This window comes from Melospiza melodia, chromosome 18 (assembly GCF_035770615.1).
Source record: "Melospiza melodia melodia isolate bMelMel2 chromosome 18, bMelMel2.pri, whole genome shotgun sequence".
In the NCBI taxonomy this organism is placed as follows: domain Eukaryota; kingdom Metazoa; phylum Chordata; class Aves; order Passeriformes; family Passerellidae; genus Melospiza; species Melospiza melodia.
Genome location: NC_086211.1, coordinates 5,341,888 through 5,361,359, shown reverse-complemented (window position 1 = coordinate 5,361,359; position 19,472 = coordinate 5,341,888). Strand labels below are relative to the sequence as shown.

At 48.2% G+C, this 19,472-nt stretch overlaps 1 protein-coding gene across 5 annotated transcripts; it reads right to left on the bottom strand.

Annotated features, from left to right (window-relative positions):
* Window positions 1–2,274: 2,274 nt before the first annotated feature.
* Window positions 2,275–5,186, bottom strand: ZFAND2A (zinc finger AN1-type containing 2A). Of its 5 annotated transcripts, none has more exons than XR_010030005.1 (6): window positions 5,061–5,186; window positions 4,502–4,596; window positions 3,662–3,793; window positions 3,408–3,559; window positions 2,797–3,016; window positions 2,275–2,421 (listed from the first exon to the last, which is right to left on the bottom strand). XR_010030005.1 is itself a non-coding variant. In XM_063171794.1 (6 exons), exons 1-5 carry the CDS (start codon window positions 5,113–5,115, stop codon window positions 2,715–2,717), a joined length of 606 nt encoding a protein of 201 aa, XP_063027864.1. In that variant the 5' UTR covers window positions 5,116–5,186; the 3' UTR covers window positions 2,275–2,421; window positions 2,669–2,714. The 5 variants fall into 5 exon arrangements, 4 of the variants coding, with proteins under 4 accessions (XP_063027864.1, XP_063027865.1, XP_063027863.1 ...); XM_063171794.1 differs by having other exon boundaries at window positions 2,669–2,886; XM_063171795.1 differs by having other exon boundaries at window positions 2,797–2,886.
* Between the last annotated feature and the right edge of the window lie 14,286 nt (window positions 5,187–19,472).

Here is a 19,472-nt window from a genome sequence, read left to right as displayed (position 1 = left end):
GCCGGGATCCGCCCGCATCGTTACAGGGACACACCGGGGCCTGGCACGGATCGTCCCGTGTCCTGGCCGGGATCCGCCCGCATCCTGCTGGGACCCCTCAGGGCTTGGCAGGCACCCCCCCCCCCCGCTGCGGGCACACTGAGATGTGGCTCTCTGGAGAACAGCTCCCATCCCGCAGATCCTAAAAGATCCTGAAGTGTGAGACACCCCTGTCCCGATGGGGTCTCGTGGAATGCGTGGGAAGAGGCCAAGGATGTGCTTTGACAGATGGAGAAAACACCTCCGAGGACAATTTCCAAGAAGCAAATTGGTTTCCATGTTTTCATTTTCTATAAATACCCCATGCACAAACTTTTCCAAGTCCCCTTGGTAATTTAAAGGCCAGAATTTTTACCACATACACACGCATAGATGACACGTTATTTTTCAGGACAACCTGAGACAGGGCTGCTGTCTCCCTTTGCTTGGAGCCCAGCACCCCTGAGATGCTGGGTGTGGGAGCAGATTCTGCTGGCAAACACATCCCTGTACATTGCAGGCACTGATGGGAAGGGACAACCTCTGCTTTTCCACCTCCTCCCCCAGCCATCCCTGCTGGGCTGGGACAGCCTCCCCTGGGCCGTGTCCTCACACCACGGTCAGAACCTGAATTCCCTTCCCAAAGCACCACTGGGGTGCATGGCATGGTTTGGGAATGGGTGCTGGTTAGAATTTATACTCAAAAAACATAAAATGTATATAAAATATAGCAATGTGCTAGGGCTGAGTTAGGGTGTTGGTGCATGGGATGATCAGAGAGTGGTGGTACCTAAAACTAAAGCTGTAATTTGAGCTTTTGCTCCAATGTCAGACTTCCTAAAATCGGTTGTGTTATTGCATATCCTATTGTGACATCCTGTGGTTGAACACAGTATTACAGATACCGTCAAATCACTATCTTGGCTGCAGGATTGCAAAGAATTAGATTATGTGGAGTGCTCAGTCTAACTCATATCTATTTTACATGTTCAGTTTGGCCAGCTAGCTGTGATCTTCTCCAGGATGAGAAATCACTGGGTCGAACATAACTATGGGATAGCACAGATACTTTTTCTGAAGAAATGAGATCTGTCTTTTCTTAGGAAAGGCCTGTGACTCAAGGTGTTGATTGTTTATGTGCTGTCCCTGTGAAGGGCCTAAATCCACATTTCCTCCTCAGGCAGCATTCCCAGCCCAAGGATTAAACTGTTCAAAAAGAGACACAACAATCTTTGCACACCTGCAGCACCCCCAAGGATGTACAAACCACAGGCACTAACTGCTCTTATGCTCCCATCCCTTACAGTACCAGCAGAGATGGTTTTTCCCAGGTCAGGAGCTCAGCCCTGCTCTGCTCAGTGCTTCTCCTCCCCTCCAGGGCATTGGAGGGGCTGCAATTTCCCTCCAGGTAGCCCTAAGCCAACACTGCAGCCCAGAAGCCCCAGCAAGCAGAGGAATGGCTCCAATGACACATGAAATTGAGGTCCTGACCCCCTGACACCATCAGAAAGCCCTGGCATTTTTCTCACAATTAGCTGGATGAGAGGTCTACTTAGATCCCATCTGGGGAATTAGCATTGTTCATTAACAGCACATTTCCATTTCATCAAGCTGTAATATTTCAGGCCTCAAGCTAAGCAGCTGGATGCTCATGCAGTTTTAAAGAGCCAAGAGAGCTGATCAGGATAATAGATGGAGCATTATCTGCCACGACTTCACTTGTTTAAGCTTTTCAGGAAGACAGCAAGAGCAGCCTACCTAAACAATGCTGTATTTTGGCTTTATTCTCATTACACAAGACACAGTTAATGCTACTTTCTCTGGCTTCCTTTTCTCCCTGAAACCACAAAATACATTCCTGCAAATCTAGATTTCTAAGGGATAATAAATGATGAAGAATTCTACTGCACGTGCCTGTGTGAGCACCAGCCTTCAGACAGGACCTGAAAAAGGGACCTGTAAAAAAGATGGTTTGGCTTTATAAATAAAAGTCTTCCAATGACATTCAGAAACCAAGAGGAAGCTTCACATGGATGTTGTTTATCATAAAGAGCCAGAACACTTCCAAAAGGATTGAGATATATGACAGTAGCTTGTATTTCACATTTTCATTTTGGGAGATTCAGGCTTGGCACCACCTAAGCAAATCTAGCTGTATTTCATACCAACTGTAATCTACCACCATCACCTCACTTCCTACAGCAAGTATTTTTCATAATATTAAAGTTATTATTTAAAATATAGGAACAAATAACATTGGCTTGGAAAGGGTAGCAGTTTATTGAATGCATACATAATTATGATACAAAAATAAGTTAATTGCATAGAAATTTATATAGAGAGAAAATATTAACTTCATTTGAAAGGTTTGATCCAGGTGTGAAGAGCCTCTACTATCTGCACCTGTAAGAAATAAGAATGCACTTTCAGTCACATGAGCTGCAACATGCCAGGGAAGGGCTTGGGCCATTTATTTGAATTCAGGTGCTGCCGTGCTTTCCTCACTCTGATGACACACCATTTTCCCAGAACTTGGCCAAACCTCTGACTGGGCAGGTGGGAGAGCAGCCTGCAGATACAATGTGATGTCCCAGTGCTTGTGTCTATGAGGGCACTTTAATCACTCCATTAGAGAGGAGCAGGGATTTACCTGTGCTGTCAGAGCCCCCCACTGCACTCCCCACACCATTCACAGGTCAGCCACCAGCTCTAGAGCACTCAGAGGTGTGACAGTGGCACTGCCACAGCCTGGTTTTGGTTTGTCTTTTCTCCTGATACCTGTTGTGCTGACGATTCCCATTAGATGGCACTCCAATTGCTCCCGGGGACTTGAAGGTGGCATGAGAAGCTCTCATCAGAGCTGCATATCTACAAACAAACACAACCAGGCTCAGCACCCATGCACTCTGTGTTTTCACTCTTCCATCCAGTTTAATCATCTGCATCTGTCACACAAATCTCACAGTCCTACTGCACACAACAGTCAAGGTTTGTCTGCCTGCAAAAGACAGATTTTTTTATTAACATTAAGTTCAAACTTGGTTTGTCAGGGTGTTGATTATTCTTGGTTACTTCAAGGTTCTGGACAGAGCTTTAGGTTCTAATATGTGTACCTAGACCCCAAAGGGTGCTTGAGTTGGCCAGTGCCTGTTCTCAATTAGGAGAGACTGACACAGGTAAGCTTGAAAATCCAGGAAAGCATTTGACAAGCTTTTTCTCTTGGCTCAGAAATTAAGGCTGACATGTCAGAAATTCAGCCTGAGACACAAGAGGAAATCATCGCTATTTCATTGACATGACCAGTAGTTTCCAGAACTCCCTGTCTGTCCAAGCTCCCCACCAAGCCCTGAGACCTCATCTGGAGCTGCAGTACCCCAAGTGCAGCTCACCCTGCCTTGGAGATGGGCTGGCTGCTCCCTCTGCAGTCGTGGTCCAGAGGATGCCGATGTTTTATGCAGAAGCTGCTGCCACACTGGTCACAAAGCACCTTCATCATCTCTTTCCTTTTGCAGCCTGGCTTTGTGCACTTGTTTGTGAAGATCTGAGTAAGAGAGGACAGGGAGTTGGCAGGGTTGGCTTTCTGTGAGCCATGACCAAGCTGAAGGCACAGGAAGGCAGCTCAGACTTCAGCAGCTTTTCTTACCTTCTGCTTTTGCTGTGCTGGGTTGTATTGGCAGTCCTTATCTATGTGGGCTCCAACCACAATATCTGGGATTTCTCCCCTCTGCACTGGGATAGGTGTGTTACAGAGGGGACACACTGGCACCTGCACATTCTAAGAACACACAGCACAGATCAGCATCACAGAATTAAAGAATTGTTTAGACTGAAATAGACTTTTAAGATAATCAAGTCCAACCATTACAAATCTAACCCTATTTTCTGTCCTTCCCCTTGTCTTACCCATAGATAATAGAAATATATTCCTAAATGTTTCATGTTTCCATTTGCTAATGCTTTTAAAGATACACTTCAAAACAGTAACTGCAAATCCCCATCCAAAAACCACATAGAAATGCTTTGCCAAACCAACTGTAGCAATGTATTTGGTAAGTTGACTTTAAAAATCCTTTTGGCTTTTCTGGAATTACAGCCTTTATATACTTCAAAGCCCAAGTACAGGCCAGAGATCAAAGTTTGGACCCACTTGTTCTATTTATTTCTTTTGTAGTTTCATGTTTGTTGTTCTTCAACTTACAGGACTTGGACCCCAGAAAATTTTAGACCACAACACATTACTTGAAATATATAGCACTCCTCTCTGGGAAGATGCACTGCAAGTGAAAAAAACTAGAATCTAGCAGGTGTGACCTCTGAAATGTCATTCTTTTATATATTAGAAATTCAGATGAATCTTTAAATTGCATCTTGAGGTTCTCCCATCCACTTTTATTGAAATCACAGGTGAAGTTTCAGAGCAGCCCTAATAAATGACTTAGCAAATCCGCAGGGTGAATTATGACTCATGTCATACAGAACTCACTTTCTTGTAGGCAGAGCTGCACTTGTGGTCATCGTAACGGATGTGATCTTTACAGAACACTTCCCCACATGCGTCACATTTCAGAGGAAGGAAATCTGGGAGAAGAACAAAAAAGAAAACATTTTTATGGAACAAAGCTAACAACTCTAAGAGTACTCACAAAAGACTACAGATAAATTCTAAAGCAGTTTTTGTCGAGCCACAATCCAATTATCTCTATAGAGATTAGATCATTCTTCACAAATACTAAAAGAGCAAGAGTGGTAAGTTTTCCTTTTTTATCTGAAGCCACAAGCACCTTAGGAGCTCCCCGCAAGCAGAAACCTTAGTGAGCAACTAGTCAAGAGCTAAGAGCTGAAGTACAAATGCAAAACCCAGTATCAAAAATCACGTTATTCTTGAAAAGCCACTCCTTAACAATTTAACACGTACAGGATGAACAGCTGTCAGTCTTCCCCTAGCCCTGCCGAGGGGGGTACCAGAGCAGCATTCCCGTACCCTCCGTGACGGGTCTGCCCGGGCAGGCGCTGCTCGGGGCTCGCTCCGAGCCCGCACTTACCCAGCTGTTTGCAGGAGCGCTCGGAGCAGTGCTCGCCCAGCCACGGCAGCTCCATGGCACACGGGGCCGGGGACAAAGAGCGGAGCGCCGGGACGGGCGCGGCCGCCGCGGCTTTATCGGCTCGGGGCGCTGAGTCAGCGCAGACACCTGCTGAGTCACGCTCCCGCCGCGCCCCGCCCCGTGACGTCACCGCGACAGCAGCCAATGGCCTGCCCCGCTGCCCCGCCGCCCGCCGCGCATGCGCGGGCAGCGGCCAATGGGAGGCCGGGGGGCGGCTGAGTCACGGTCGGGGGCGGGGCCTGGGGATGGGAATTGGAATAATGGGGACGGGAATGAATGAGAATGAGAATGAGAATGAGAATGAGAATAAGAATAAGAATAAGAATAAGAATAAGAATAAGAATAAGAATAAGAATAAGAATAAGAATAAGAATAAGAATAAGAATAAGAATAAGAATAAGAATAAGAATAAGAATAAGAATGGAAATAGGCACTGGGGTGAGAAAATACTTGGGGCAACAGGGCAAGGGCAAAGAGTTGAGTTCAGGTGACAGGGGTTGGTAATGGAGACCAGAAACTTCCCCAGCTGGTCTCTGTTTGAAATGCTTGTCTCATTTGACAAGGCACCCTGAGATCAAGGTGCATTTTAGAAATGTTGATCTCTGGAGGTGTGTGACAATGCTGGCTTTATACAGAGCAGAGGAGGACTGGTGACTTCATGACATTTGCTACAGGATTGAGAAATGACAAAGTGTTTTTCTGTCCCTGCTCTCCCTGGAAAACACCTGACTGTGCTGTGGTGCACAACTCAGAAGCACGAGGTCAAAGGGCAGCTCTGGGATTGCATCTGCTGAGTGCCTGCACAGTCACTTTGTGCTGTTGAACTCCAGGAGGGGCATGTGCCACTGCTCCACCCTCCACGTCACCCACCTACGTGGCACTCATGTGACTCTTGTGACTGCTGTGGGTGCCACAGGCAGCCAACCCACTTGGAGCACTTCCCAACAGCACATTCCTGCTGGATTAAACCATACCATGTCATCAGCCAGACACTCTGCCCACTCTTCAATTAATGTTCTCTCCCAAACCCATAAAATTACCAAATCTGCTCACATAAACCTTACTCCACAGAACAGCTGAGCTGACAGAGCATTACATTCTGCCACAGGTTTGTGAAGAGTAAACTCTGATTTCACCTCCTCCACTGTGGTGTTTGGGGTTTTGGGGACAGCTGTGCCACATCCATGGGAACACCCAAAACCCGCCCTGGGACAGCCTGGGCAGGGCACAGCCAGAGTATGGCACTCTCCCCCACTTCTTCTGTTCTTCTGACTTGGTTACTTCTGGCAGTTTGGGACAGGTGAATTTTAAAAGAGGAAAGAGCAGAAAAATATCCAAATACAAATAGTAAGAGAAAGTCAAGTTATCCAAGGTACTTCAAGAGCTCGGCTCTGTTGTGCATCAGCTTCCTTGTACAACTCAAATCTTGGGAGGTGCAAAAATCCCCATATGTTCTGCTGAGCTTGAAGGCTGATTTTTTTTTTTGCTACAAAGCACCTACCCAGTGCCTGAGAGGAGTGGGATCCCCATGATCTCCCTGGGAAGGCTTGCCAAAGAACTGTGGGGTGAGCTAAGCAGAGAGGAAGAGATTGGTGTCTTCCCTGGCTGGCTGAGAATGCCCTGCAGGCTGGAGAGCTGCTGCCAGAGGGATCCTGGTTTATGGTGGAGAAGGGAGGAATTTGCTCGTGGATAACAACAGAAATGGCTCTGCACAGATTAGATGCTCTTAACGAAGGCTGTAAATCCCAAGTCTGGAAACCCACACAGTACAGGCAGGCATCTTAATAGAAACGAGGATTAGAAATTAGCTGAGGTCTTTAGTGATATTTTTAGAAGGTTGCTCCTGACAGGTTAGGCTGCTGAGAACCAGAGGGAAGTGCAGAACCCTGTATTACTTGGGGAGGGATCACACAGTGCAGTGTGTGATTAGAGGCTGGCTAGCTTAGTGACAAAGGGGATAGGTGGGTTAGGGCTGATTCGGGGGGAATTAGCAAGGGAAATTGCTTGAGAAGCAGAATTTGATTAGGGGCAGCCAACGTGGATTTGTGAAAGGAAAGCTATGTGTAAGTAACTTGCTGGAGTCTGGGGGAGGCACCGTTCCCTGGCAGCCTGTGGAGGGTTGGTTTTCTATAACTGATCTGCAAAGGGCCCCTTTGCCACCAGAATGGTGACACTGGGTGGGATGGATGGCAATCCCCTCCCTCCATTGTATCTGTATGGACTCTCTGCCTCCTCTTTCCCCATCCATCCTTTCTAGTTTTTATAGCAGGAGGCTTATTGCTTTTCCCCATGTCCCCCCCTCTTCTCTCTGTCATTCCCTTTCTCTCCCTGCAGTCCGTGGGATTGCCTCTTGTTGGGGTATTAAACATCCCTATCCACCCCACCACATCACACCTGCATTGCATCCCAAAGGGGGATAAAACCCCTCAGAAGGACACATTCATGGCACAGCAGGGGAACAATTGTCCAACACCACTGCCAGCTACAGGCACAGCGTGGATGGGGAGCCAGGGCTGTGCTTCCATCCTGGTTCTCAGGGAGGGTCTGTCCCCTTCCCAGCACCTGGGTTATGACAGCACAGCACAGAGGTGCCCACGGCCAGGACAGCCAGGCCCATCCACCTTGTGTGCCCCAAACTCCTCCCAACACCATCCACAAGACACAGATGAGTTCCTGTCCGTGGTGCCCCCAAGGCCACCTCGTTGCCTGCACTCCTCCTGCTTGTGGCTCCATCTGCAGAGCCCCTGCTCTGGCATTAGCATTGGGGTGACTCCAGCTCTCATTTGCCTTTTCCAGGTCTCTGAATTCCAATCCCAATGTCCTGCTTTTCAGCTCATAATTTTGTACCAGGCTCTTACAACTGGATTTTATTTTTATTGCAGTGACCCTGTGATGCTGCCTGATCCCTCTGTGGAGGAGACGTGACATCTCCATTACACAGCTCAGATAAGTGTCTTAAAGAGACCACACACAAAGGAACTAATGGTACCTATTTTTATTAGGTTTATTACAGGAGGGGAAGGAAAGCAGTCCCATCTCCCCACAGGATACTGTGTTAACAGCAGCAGACAGAGAGGAGAGATCTGTGGAGGTGGATCGGGTTTCCAAGAATATTAGCTACTGCTGCTCTAAAATTAGAGTCAAGGGAGAGCAGACAGGTTGACATAATTGAAAGGGCTGTCTTATGGGATGACATAGTTAAACAAGTCCATGATCAGCTTTAGAGTGACAGCTCAGCGACTTCTTCTAATCCTCAAAGGAGCACTGAGTTGCAAGGCTGTGATTTAACTAGTCCTGGATCTTATCTTGTGATGATGTCAATATTATTAGAACCTGCTCCTAAAGAGATGCCTCCAAAATCACTGCACATGAACCCACTGGCATTGCAGGCACAATTCTGCTGCAGCTTCACCCTGCAGAGCCCATGGTTGACACAAACACTTTCCTGCTGCCCTTCTTACCCCCCAGATTCTGTCCCTGTGGGCTGGGCTACAGGGGCAGGGCCAGAAACAGGATTAAGAACCTCATTTCAGGATGGAGCTGAAAAATGTCCTTCAGCCGCCCATTTTATTCAAGGTAATTTAATAGCAAACACAAACTAACAAAGTTAGAGGTGAAATATAATAGCAGGAACCCCATAAAAAGTAACCTAATCTGTAAGATAAATAGACAACACTTTAGCCTGGGGAGATAGCAAATAAAAGAGAAATATGAGCAGAGCCATTCTCAATTCATAACTAACTTTAAAGAGAAATAATGAAGATGAGTTCTCCAACTTTTAATGCCCTAAGATTCTTCTCCACAAAAAAAAAAAAAAAAAAAAAAAAAAACACCAACCCAAAACAACAACAACAAAACCAACCAACCAAAAAAAAAAAAAAAAAAAACCCCAAACCAAAAAAGCAAAAAGCACTTTCCATATTTTCCTCACACATTGTATGTCCCCAGCCAAATGTCCTGGATCACTCCCACACAAGGAGGCTTCCATCAGGAGGGGAAATGATGATGTGGAGAAACCCTGCTGCAATTCCTGATGGAGCAGGAGACATCAGGGATGGAGCTTTCCATGCTCTTGGTTGCCTTTGGTGCCCACCTGCCACTGCCTTGTTTTGGGTGCACAGCTCAGAGCACCCACAGCCTTCATGGTGGCATTAGTCTGACATTTATTATTTTAAGGGGTTTTAGCCTTTTTTTTTTTTTTGTCAGTGCCTACTTTAACTTCAAAGGCTGGAATTTTCCAAGCTGCCTTCTGCATTTAGGCACCTAAATCCCATTGAGTTTCAAGTGTGCATCATCAGCCCTTAGGCTCCTTGGAAAATCCTTGCTAAGTGCCTGAGGGCCCATCACATATACCACAGATACCACTGCACCACCAGGAGCTCGCTTCTTCAGGAGAACAGTCTCTCTTTAAAAACCTCCTCCTAAATTATGAAATAAACTAGAAAGGACCACCTCAGATGGCTTTTTGGTGATATATACCTGTAAAGAATGTTGTGTCATCTCCTTGGCTTTGTCAGCTGAACTTCAGAGACAAAATGCTCCCAGTTCCAGCTCTTGTCCCTCTGGGGAAAATCTCATATTTGGTGTTTTAGGTGTAAATCCCACCATATCCACCATTGACTCTGACACCCACCATGTCTCCAACTCCCTTTTAGAGCATGCAGGAAGGATCTGTACAGGAGGAACAAAAAATCAGCACAATTAATCCATTTGCTTTGCTGTTTGGGAATGCCCCAACCCAAAAATAAAGGGCACAGAGAGCAGCCAAGCTGGCAGTGGGATGGCTACAGAGGGTACCCCTGAAAAGGTTTCTCAAAGGGTGGGAATCATTGCAACAGCCTTTCTAAGAGTAGAGGGAAAATAAATCCCTTATCAGGTGATTTCTGGTCACTGATCAAACTCTAATGTCTTACTAGCAGAAAAAGGTTCAGGATCTCCATGGCAGATTTCCTGGAACAACAACTGTCTTTTTGTTGAGTCCATACTGCAAACAGCATGACAGAACCCAGTCCAGCACTACTGAGCCCCAAATTTCCTAGGCACTACCATGATGGCATCAATTAGCAAGGGAAGCTAGACCCTAAATACTCCTTATTTGTTGCTGGTTCGGAATTAAAGTGTGTCACTAAAAACCAAGACTCTATTCCTTAAATATTTCAGCTGATGATTATTTTGTAACAGTGCCAAACCTCAGCATTGTCTTTAATATTCTTATTTTATCTAGATTTTATCTAGATATCTATTTTATCTTATTTTGTCTATTTTTTAGATATTTTATCTATTTTTTAATATTCTTATTTTATCTAGATAAATGAACCCATCTTTCTTCCTGTTTTGTAGCACTAAGAACAAAACCTGAACTCTCACAAGTGGAGTTTGGTTGATGCTGTCAGCACAGGAGGGGACCAAACCCATTTTTGGTACAGATGAGTGTGAGTCTTCTGCAGGTCAGCAGGAGAGGATGGGCAGGGGGTTCCTGGCAGAGATGGGAGCCAAAAGGAAAAGGACAGATCCAAGGGGGGAATAGCAGGACAGGGAAGAAGGATCCCTTGGGTGATGATTCCCATAGTGGGCAGACAGCTCTTAAGAAATCATCTCCAGAAGTGATACCCACTCATACCCACTCTGCAGACAACACTGGGACTAGGCAATGGCAGAAGAATTTCGGCTGTTCTGGTTGTTTTTCCCCACCCATCCATCCATCCCAAACACCCATTCACTGGAGGCCTTTACAGCCCGTGGTGCAGCCACCGCCCTGGAGCAGCCCCGGAGGTGGTGCGGCTCTGCAGGGTGATGCTCCCATTGGGGAGATGTCCATCCCGCAAGGACAGGGGCGTGTGACACTCCTCGGAGCCGCGTGCCACGAGGTGGCACCATGTCCCTGCTAACCCGCACGGCGGGGTCAGCAGCTGCTGCAGGGCCCCGCTCGCCGGGCGGGCTGGAACCCTCCCACTGAGATTTTGGGGGGATTTAAATAACTGGGCATCCCTCTTTTCCGTAAGGCCCTGTTGAGGAAGGAGGTGGTACCTGTGCCATCCATGGAACAGGGGTGAGAGCGCTCACCTGTGAGAGCCCCCTGAGGAATTTGGCCACTTGACAGTGCAGGCACAAGGTTTGCAGGGCTGTGGTGCCATCTCCCACTGGCTGCAGCTCTCCTCAGGGGGGTCCTGGGCTCCTGTCCCTGCTGGCACAGTCGTTTGGTGGCACTGGGGGAGTGTCACAATTTTGAACGGCCAAATTTCCCAGTGTCACAATGCTGGTTCAAATTTCCCAGTGTCACAATGCTGGTTGTGCCAGGATGCTGTGTCTGACCTGGTGGTGTGCCCTGGCTGTGCCCCCACTCCCCAGGGACCTGCAGGCAGGAGAGCTCATTTCTCACACAGAGCTTGGTCATCAAACTGTAGAATTCTGTGGGTTGGCCAAGACCTTTAAGCTCATCAGGTCCAAGCATTAACCCAGCACTAAACCATGCCCATAAGTCAGTGAAAAAGGGAAAGCTGTGCACCAGCATCTCTTCCTTGAAATATCAAATATTTAGTGTTATTATGACATGATAGGAGGGATTCAGGTGAGCCCATATCCCCGAGGAACTTAAAACGCCATACGTTGACATATTCAGATTATCTCCACCTTAGAAGCACCAGTGCAGCCCCAAAACCAAGGAGCTTGCCCAGCACCTGGTTAGTGCCTTGAATAGTCTCCTGAGCTCCCAAATACTGATTTTCCTCAGTCTAACCTGGTTCTTGGGGTCTTTCAGCAAACCCTGCAGCTCAATGCCCTGTTCTTCTCAGGGTGTTCCCCCCCAGGACCTGTCTGTCCCCAGCCCAATGCCCTGAGCTCTGCTGACACAAACCCAATGCTGGCATCTGTGGCTCTGACTGCTCAGGTGCTCCGTGGAAAACAAGGTGACACAAGTGCAAGCCATAGGGATATATTAAATGAAAATTCCCCAATGGATGAGGGGTTTTGCATGTGCTGAGGAAGCTCCAACAGCTCCTTCTGCTCTTGCTTTAGAGCATGGAGCAACCAGCCAAAACCCCTGTGCTTCTTTCAGAAGAGCAAGCAGAGGGAGCAGCTCAAAGGGAGCTCTCCTGCCTGGGTCTGCTGTCCCTGGCAGTGTGCTTAGAACAGTAATAGAGTGCCTGCAAATACCTACATTGTCCCTGCCACAATGCTTTCTGGCTGAACAATGCCTTGCCAATTCAATTCATTCAAACAAGTTCCTTGGGAAGACAGCAAAGCAAATCCAGGTGGCAATTACTGAATTCAGACTCTGCCCTGAACTCGGGGAAACAAAGGGGCAAGATATGAGAGAAATAGCGAGTTCTGCTGGAAATCCCACAGCAGCAGAAAACCCTGAGAGCTTTTAATCACGTGCCTGCTGGTATTCAGCTGCAAAACCCCTGTGTCATCGGGCAAGGAGACGGGGCAGCACTGCAAGTGCTCTGCTGTAGCACATTAGCACTTTGGAATATCTTCGCTGTGAAAATTAAACTCTGGTTTGTTTCCTTTTGAAAGCACAGCAGCGCTTGGGCTGCACGGCCTGTCTCAGTGACGGGGAATTGAAGAATAAGTGCACCAGGAGCTCCCAGTGCTGAGCGCTGGCAGGCAGGGTGGAGGCTGCCTACAGCTCAGATGAGCTGTTAAACCAGCTCAGAGCCCTGTGCTGGTCCTCATCGCACCCCAGTCCCCTTTCCCAGGACATCAGCAGGGACACACAGCCCAAGAATGGTCCCTGTGCCCAGGATGCAGCTCCAAGAACAGCCCTGGATGGCTGAGGGAGAGAAAAACCTGCCAGGAGCCTCCACATGGCTCTGGGTGTGCAGCAAGGAAACTTCTATTGCAGATGCACAACTAGGGAAAATTTCCTCTTACCAGACCCTGCAAACCACACAACCCTGTTCACAATCAGGGGCTGAGCCCCTGGGCTCGTGCTTCATCTCCCATCCTGCTGCATCCCTCACAGCCAGCTGCAGCCACTCTCCCAGGAAAGCAGTTACACCAGGGACGAATTTGGCCCCAGATGTAGAATTAGGTTAAGCCAAAAGGTGGCAGCATCTTATTCAGTATCGATTTTGCATGAATATTTATTCTATTAGCCATTTTTCTTTCTAATCATGGAATGTAAGTTTGTAAATTACGGAGGTGGGGAGTAAATGTATTGCAACCTCTGGCAAATTGATATTTTTGCAGCAGCAGTAAACTTTTTCTGATGACAGATAATTGAAGGGAGCAAGCATCAGATAAAATTCATAAAGATTTGGACCTACTGGAACAAGACAAACGATATTTAATGTTCAGAGTTATAAAGTAATTACCCTGGGCTCCGATATAATAAATAAAGACGCAGTAAATGGAGTTTAGCTGACCAGGTGGTTTGGAGGCAGCACTGGGCAGGGGGGGTGGAGAGGTGACAGCTCCCTCAGCACAGGGCAGTGCCTCAGGTTGGTGTCTCCCCCAGAAATGCCCTTTCTCAGGGGAAGAAGGAAGGAGCTGCCTCCCATGCCCAACCCCAGATTCTGTGCACTGGGAGCCATCATCACCCATAGCCCTTCTGCTTTTCCAAAAGCAGAGGAGCCTTTGGATACCAGGGTTCATCCACACCTCTCAGGAGAAGCCTGGTGCAGGTTCTCCAGCAAACCCTCAGCCTCCTGTTCTCCCACCCCAGCCAACAGACATTGGTCTCTTACCTCAGCACTCAAGAGAGCAGCTGGCAGCTAAAACAGAGGAGGGTGACCTTCTCCTTCTCCCTGAGGTGGTCACAGCCCTTTACCCAGGGAAAACTGAGGCTGGGGTGATGAGCATCCCAATCAGAGCTTGATGTCCTTCCCATTAGCAGCAGCACACCTCAGAGGGACATCACAGAGAGACTGCAACACCCAAAACCAGAAGTTACTGGTCCTCACCCAGCTGCAATTCCATTTCCACCAGCTGGGAAAGGCCAGGAGATCCTTCTCTCAGAGTGAGGAACCACCTTGTCTTCCCTTTTATAGCCCTGCCTCAATCAGCCCTGTGATGTCCCCTTCACCTGGCAGGGAATCTTCACTGCATGTAGCACCTCACCGTGCTAGGCTCATCCAGACCTCACACACAACAAACAGAAAAAAAGGTGGCAGAGCAATATCCCCCTATTTTTTTCAAAGCAGGATGTCAGTGCAAGCCTCCCTGGTGAAATAAGTGCATCACTGAGATGTTTTTAATGCAGGCAGCACATGCCAGGTGCCCTGATGGTCAGGGAGAAATGCTCAAGCACACACCGAGCTGGGAGGTCCCAACCCTGCCCTTCTTCAGGGCTCCTCAAACATCTCTGAGCAGCTGCTGGGGAACCATAAGCCAACACCAGGCCTTGTTTCTGCTCCAGCACCAGCCCTCCACTGCTAATGTGCCTCTGCCCCTTTGAAGAAGTTGCTTAGAAATTCAGCAGCAATTATGCAAGCTTTAGTATTAAAAAATGCACGTGGATCTGAAAGCAAATACGAGGCTGCTGCTGCTGCTGTAACGCTAGCTTTAAGCTGTCTACAGTCCCTAGAAATTCTCAGTGGGATGTTTGAGAAGGATGTATATGTGTTGACAACATTAAATGATCCATGGCTCAAGGACAGAATTGAAACCATACATCTACTTCACACAGGGAGAGTGTTTTTCTCCAACTCCCCACGGCAGGCCAGGCACCCCGTCCTCCCCAGGAAGGCAGGGCTGGCTGGGGTAACTGAGGGCTCCTTCCACACCCCATGTGGAACACAGCTCCAGTGAAGAAGGGACAGACACATGGACGCCATCAGCAGGAGAAACGTTGCTGTGGCTGCAGCATCTTGGAGGGAAATTGAGCATGTCACCTCAGTGCATCACCCTCTCCTCATCACCTCCCCGAGCTCACACAATATCTGGAGAGAGCCCGAGGAGGGGCAGGATGCTGCCAGCCTCACTGGGGTGAGGATTGGCCTGCCCTGAGCCCCAGAGCACAGCCCAGGATGCCCCCCTGGCACTGCAGCAAGCCCCCAGCAGCGAGTGCTGAAAGCTCCCCAAAGCCGGAGCCTTTTCTAGGCATGAAATTCTCAAGGACGAGGAAAAACTGGCAGACAACAGGGAGGATTAGGTGGTTCCCCAAGGAGCACAAGAAACGCTGCAAGATTGCGTTGTTGCCCATTTCAGTGGGGTGATTAGGCAGTATTTGAGGCTGGGAGGATGATTTCTATTAGGCAATTCTGTCAGCCTTAGCCCAGCTATTAACAGTAGATGGTGGGAAGTCAACAAAACCAGACTCCTCCAAGCTGCAGCACCCAAAATCCAGGCCTGCCCTGCCAGCACCCTGCCCCAGTGAAGCACTCTCCTTGTTCTCCCTCCTAAAGCTGGTTGTGGTGCTTTCTGGTTCTTGCTGCTTGGGAAAACCTCCCTCCCTGGCTCTCCTGCCACTCCAACCCCATCTCCCTGGTCCCTGACTCATGGACTGGTTTCCATCATTTCAACTATTACCAAACCAAAGGGTATTTCTTTGCTCCCTCGTTTATGCAGAATGTTTATTTAATAGGCTGGCCAGCTTCAATTAGGTCTGTGATTACTCACAGATGACAGCTCCAGCATAACAATATTTACTCTCAAACTCCATCTCCAAGTATAACCTGTGATATATTTAAGGAGAAGGTATAAAACCATTACTGTTGAAATAGCTTTACCTATGGGAGTGAAGTTTCTCTAACAGCTGGCAACTAGGTAAAAATGTCCTGGGGTTATCAGCCCCCTTCACCCAGATGTTTGGTTACCCTACTGAAAACCTCACGTGGCTGAGTTCTCCAGATGTCTTTGCCTTGTTGCTGGCATGTGGAACTCCTTGCTACAGGATCTGTATTGTCTAAAATAGTTTAATAGCTTTAAGTGCATTTTCATTTGCTCATGAAGCATCAGGGCTGGTGGCTGGAAGAGAAATGCAGCATCTTTGGGTCAGATGTGCCCCTAAGATGTTTGGGGTGCGTTGGCAGTAAGGTGTGTCACAAAAGAAATATCCAAAGATGTTGTCTCAATGTGGTTTTACTTCTAAGGAGTTCCTGGTCTCCATGGCTCCAGAAATTACAGTTTTAGAGCCCAGAGTCTATGTCTTGGGACATAGCCTGGCTGTCCCTACAAGTTTGGTACCCAAACCTTCAGCTGGGTGAGAATTACAGTGCTCAGCAGTGAGAGGGGGCTCTGGGGTGGCTCAGAGGCAGAGGATGGGTGTCCCCCATCCCACCACCCACTGTCCATCCAGGGGGCAAAGCAGTCCCAAGGAGAGTCCTGCCTCTCTTGTAGCATCCTATAGCAGAAACAGCTTCCGTACATCCCCGTGGGTTAATCAGCTGCTTGGAGACTAATTAGTGCCAAATGCTCTTATCAAGAAGACACAGCTGGGTGCAAATCCAGGCACAGCAATGCCTGGGATGTCCACAGCCTGCCCAGGACGCAGCCTGGTCCTTCCCTGAGCCCTCCAGACCAGCGGTGATGACCCCAGTCTGGCCATCACCCTGGATTGGGAATCAGCAGCGGAGGTTTAGGAGGACTAGGAAATTTCCTGGCTTTAATTCACTGAACTCTTTTGTTTCAAGCACATTTAATATCTTAGAAATTACGAGTCACAGGGAGCTGGGTGAGCCGAAGGAGAGGCGTGATCTGTGAGGCCAATTAAGAGGCCGATGGCACATCGTGAAACGGGAGCCCCTCGGGGGAGGCCAAGGTTACATAAATAAGTGTGTGAAGGAGCTGCACTGAATCTGCAGACACTCAGCCACTAGTGATGCCCCTTTGAATCTGGGAAAATTAAATATAAATAATAAATGTTTAACCACACAGCAAATAAATACAATGAGGCACCTTTAAAAATTATACTAATAAACAGCGAGATGTTGTCCTTCTGCCCAGGGTGGCTGAGCATCTTCTGCCTATTGGAGACAAAGAGCACAAAAGAGGGGGTGGTGTTTGGGGGACACTGCTCAGCTGGGTTGTCTTCACCCCAAATCTGCCATCCCAGGACAGCAATGAGTAAAACATCCAGCAAAACTGGAAATAAAATAATGCCAAGCTCAGAATGTCGGGGCCTCCAGACCACAAGCAGCTCACCTCTGCCTGGGTGATCCTAATAGGCTTTTTCTGGGCGCCTGGGAGCAGGATTAGGGCTTGGTTCTCAGAGGAAGGAGAAGCCCAGAGGCTCCTGGTGGTGTTACAAATGTTCACCGCGAGCTGCGAGGTCCCCAGAATTGCTCTGTGTCAGCACTCACTTTACAATAAGAGCTCTGCTTCTTGGCTTCCCTGTTTTTACTGCTTTCTTGCAAGAAGGGGAAAAATGAAATGGAGATATAAAAAATAAAGGGGTCATTTATAGTTAAGCACATTAGGATGGGAGTGAGAGAATAAAGCAGTGAGAATGGCTCAGCCACAGGCCTACAGGGACTTGTTCTCGGGTACTGGCACGGTCTTTACTAGGTCGCTTGAACCTTTTGCACTCTGCTGCAGAGCTCAGACCCGGGCTATATATCAGCAGCCTGGCCATGGTGTGCAGTGGAAAAGCCTGTGAGTGTCCTCAAAGCCTCCTGTGCCAGGAATTACAGTTCATGGGTGACTTTTATGGGTGGCCAAAGCAGCCAGCCCAGACCTGGGGGTGCTGGGGGGTGCAGCGGGGGATGTGGGTTAAGTGTGGATCAATTCCCTTGCCTGTGATGTAATTTCATTTCTCCCCAAATTCTGCAGGGAAGGAGCAGAGCGAAAGACCTTCATTCCTGTGATTATACATTCCTGGGCAGTTAATTATAGCCTTTGTCTACTTAAACACTTGCACAATAAACCCACAGAGAGCTGCCATCCCACTGTACTTCGTTACCAATTTCTTTTCTTCACAGCCCCTGAGATTTGGTTTCCCATTTAGTGGAGGTCACTGGAGCCAGACTCTCCGTGGGGCTACCCTGGCTGTCACCAGGGATCCTGTGCCACAGCAAAATGTGTCCCTCAAGTCGGGGCTGACACTGGTACTGGGGTTTCTTTAGACCCATGGGCTCTGATCACATCTGGTTTTAATGAGCCCCCATGTCTGCACTGAGCCCCCACATCTCAGCAGTCTCTATTTGCTTCATGTTTCCACTCAGGAGTGACTGTTCCTGCTCATGGCACAATCCAGGTCCTGGATATTCCACCCCATCTAGGAAGCACCTGATTGCAGTGACAAATGTAGCACCCAGAGCTCAGTGCTGCTTTTGACACACGAGCACAGACATAAATATTCTCCAGCCTTTACATCCTTTCTCCATTTTAACTCATGGCTTCATTAGACTAATTTGTTTCCAGGTTGGAGGATGAATAATGAGCCTCAGCCTGTGGATGCATAATTAAATTTTGATAGTGAATGTTTTTATCTAACCTTGTTTTCATTATTATCCTCAGTACTTGAATTACAAGTTGGAGATTTAGGGCTGCAGGTTTGCCTTCACATGGAGCCTGTACCCCTCTGTGAGGTGTGACAGTGGTCTGCCACCTCCCAGGACAATGTCCAGCAGTGACACCGTGGGTGTCATTTCGGGTCTAATCATCCAGGGGTGCTCAGGGAAAGAGGAACAGTTAATGACAAATCGGTTTTTCCCCTACCACAATCAGTACAACACACAGCCCCTGGTCCATGTGGGGTCTGTGCACTGCTCCACGGCTGGGTGGCACATCCCCATGGCAGGGGTCACCTGGAGCATCCTGGTGGGACATCCTGGTGGGACCCACACTCCTGCTGTGTTTCCTAACCTGCCCAAACTCCATCTGGTTTTTTGGGTATGTAGTCATCTTTGTTCCCACAGTTACATCTGCAGATTCCCCTGACTGTCCCTGTCCCCCTGTGCCTTGCAAGTGCCTCCTCAGCATCACTTGGCCTTTAAGGCCCCTGTGCCCTGGGTCTCTGCTCACTGATGATTCTTCCAGCACTGCAGTTTCCATCCCGCTTTTCCGCTGATCTTTGTGGCCTCTCCCTGCTCCTACCATTGTCAAGAGGGTTTTCCATAATTCCCTGACTGCTGGGGTGGCACCTAAAGGATGCCCTCTGGGCTAAGGTGAGGAACAGAGCACATCTGGAAGCCTCTGCTCCGGATGGGAGCCTGAACAGGTACTAAGTACAAATGTTAATGGCATCATTGTTTATATTGTAGAATTGGAAAGGGTCTCCTGGGTCATCTGGGGCATTGCCCTTCAGTAACTCAGTCCCTATTCAAGCCATCCCAAGGGTATTTTTAGTCGATTCATGAATCCTTTTAGGAATTCGGCCCAACGACCTCCGTCAGCAAACGATTCTTTTGGCTAATTGACTTCACTTTCTGCATGCCCTGTTTTAACACTGCCTTTAAAGTTTGAGGC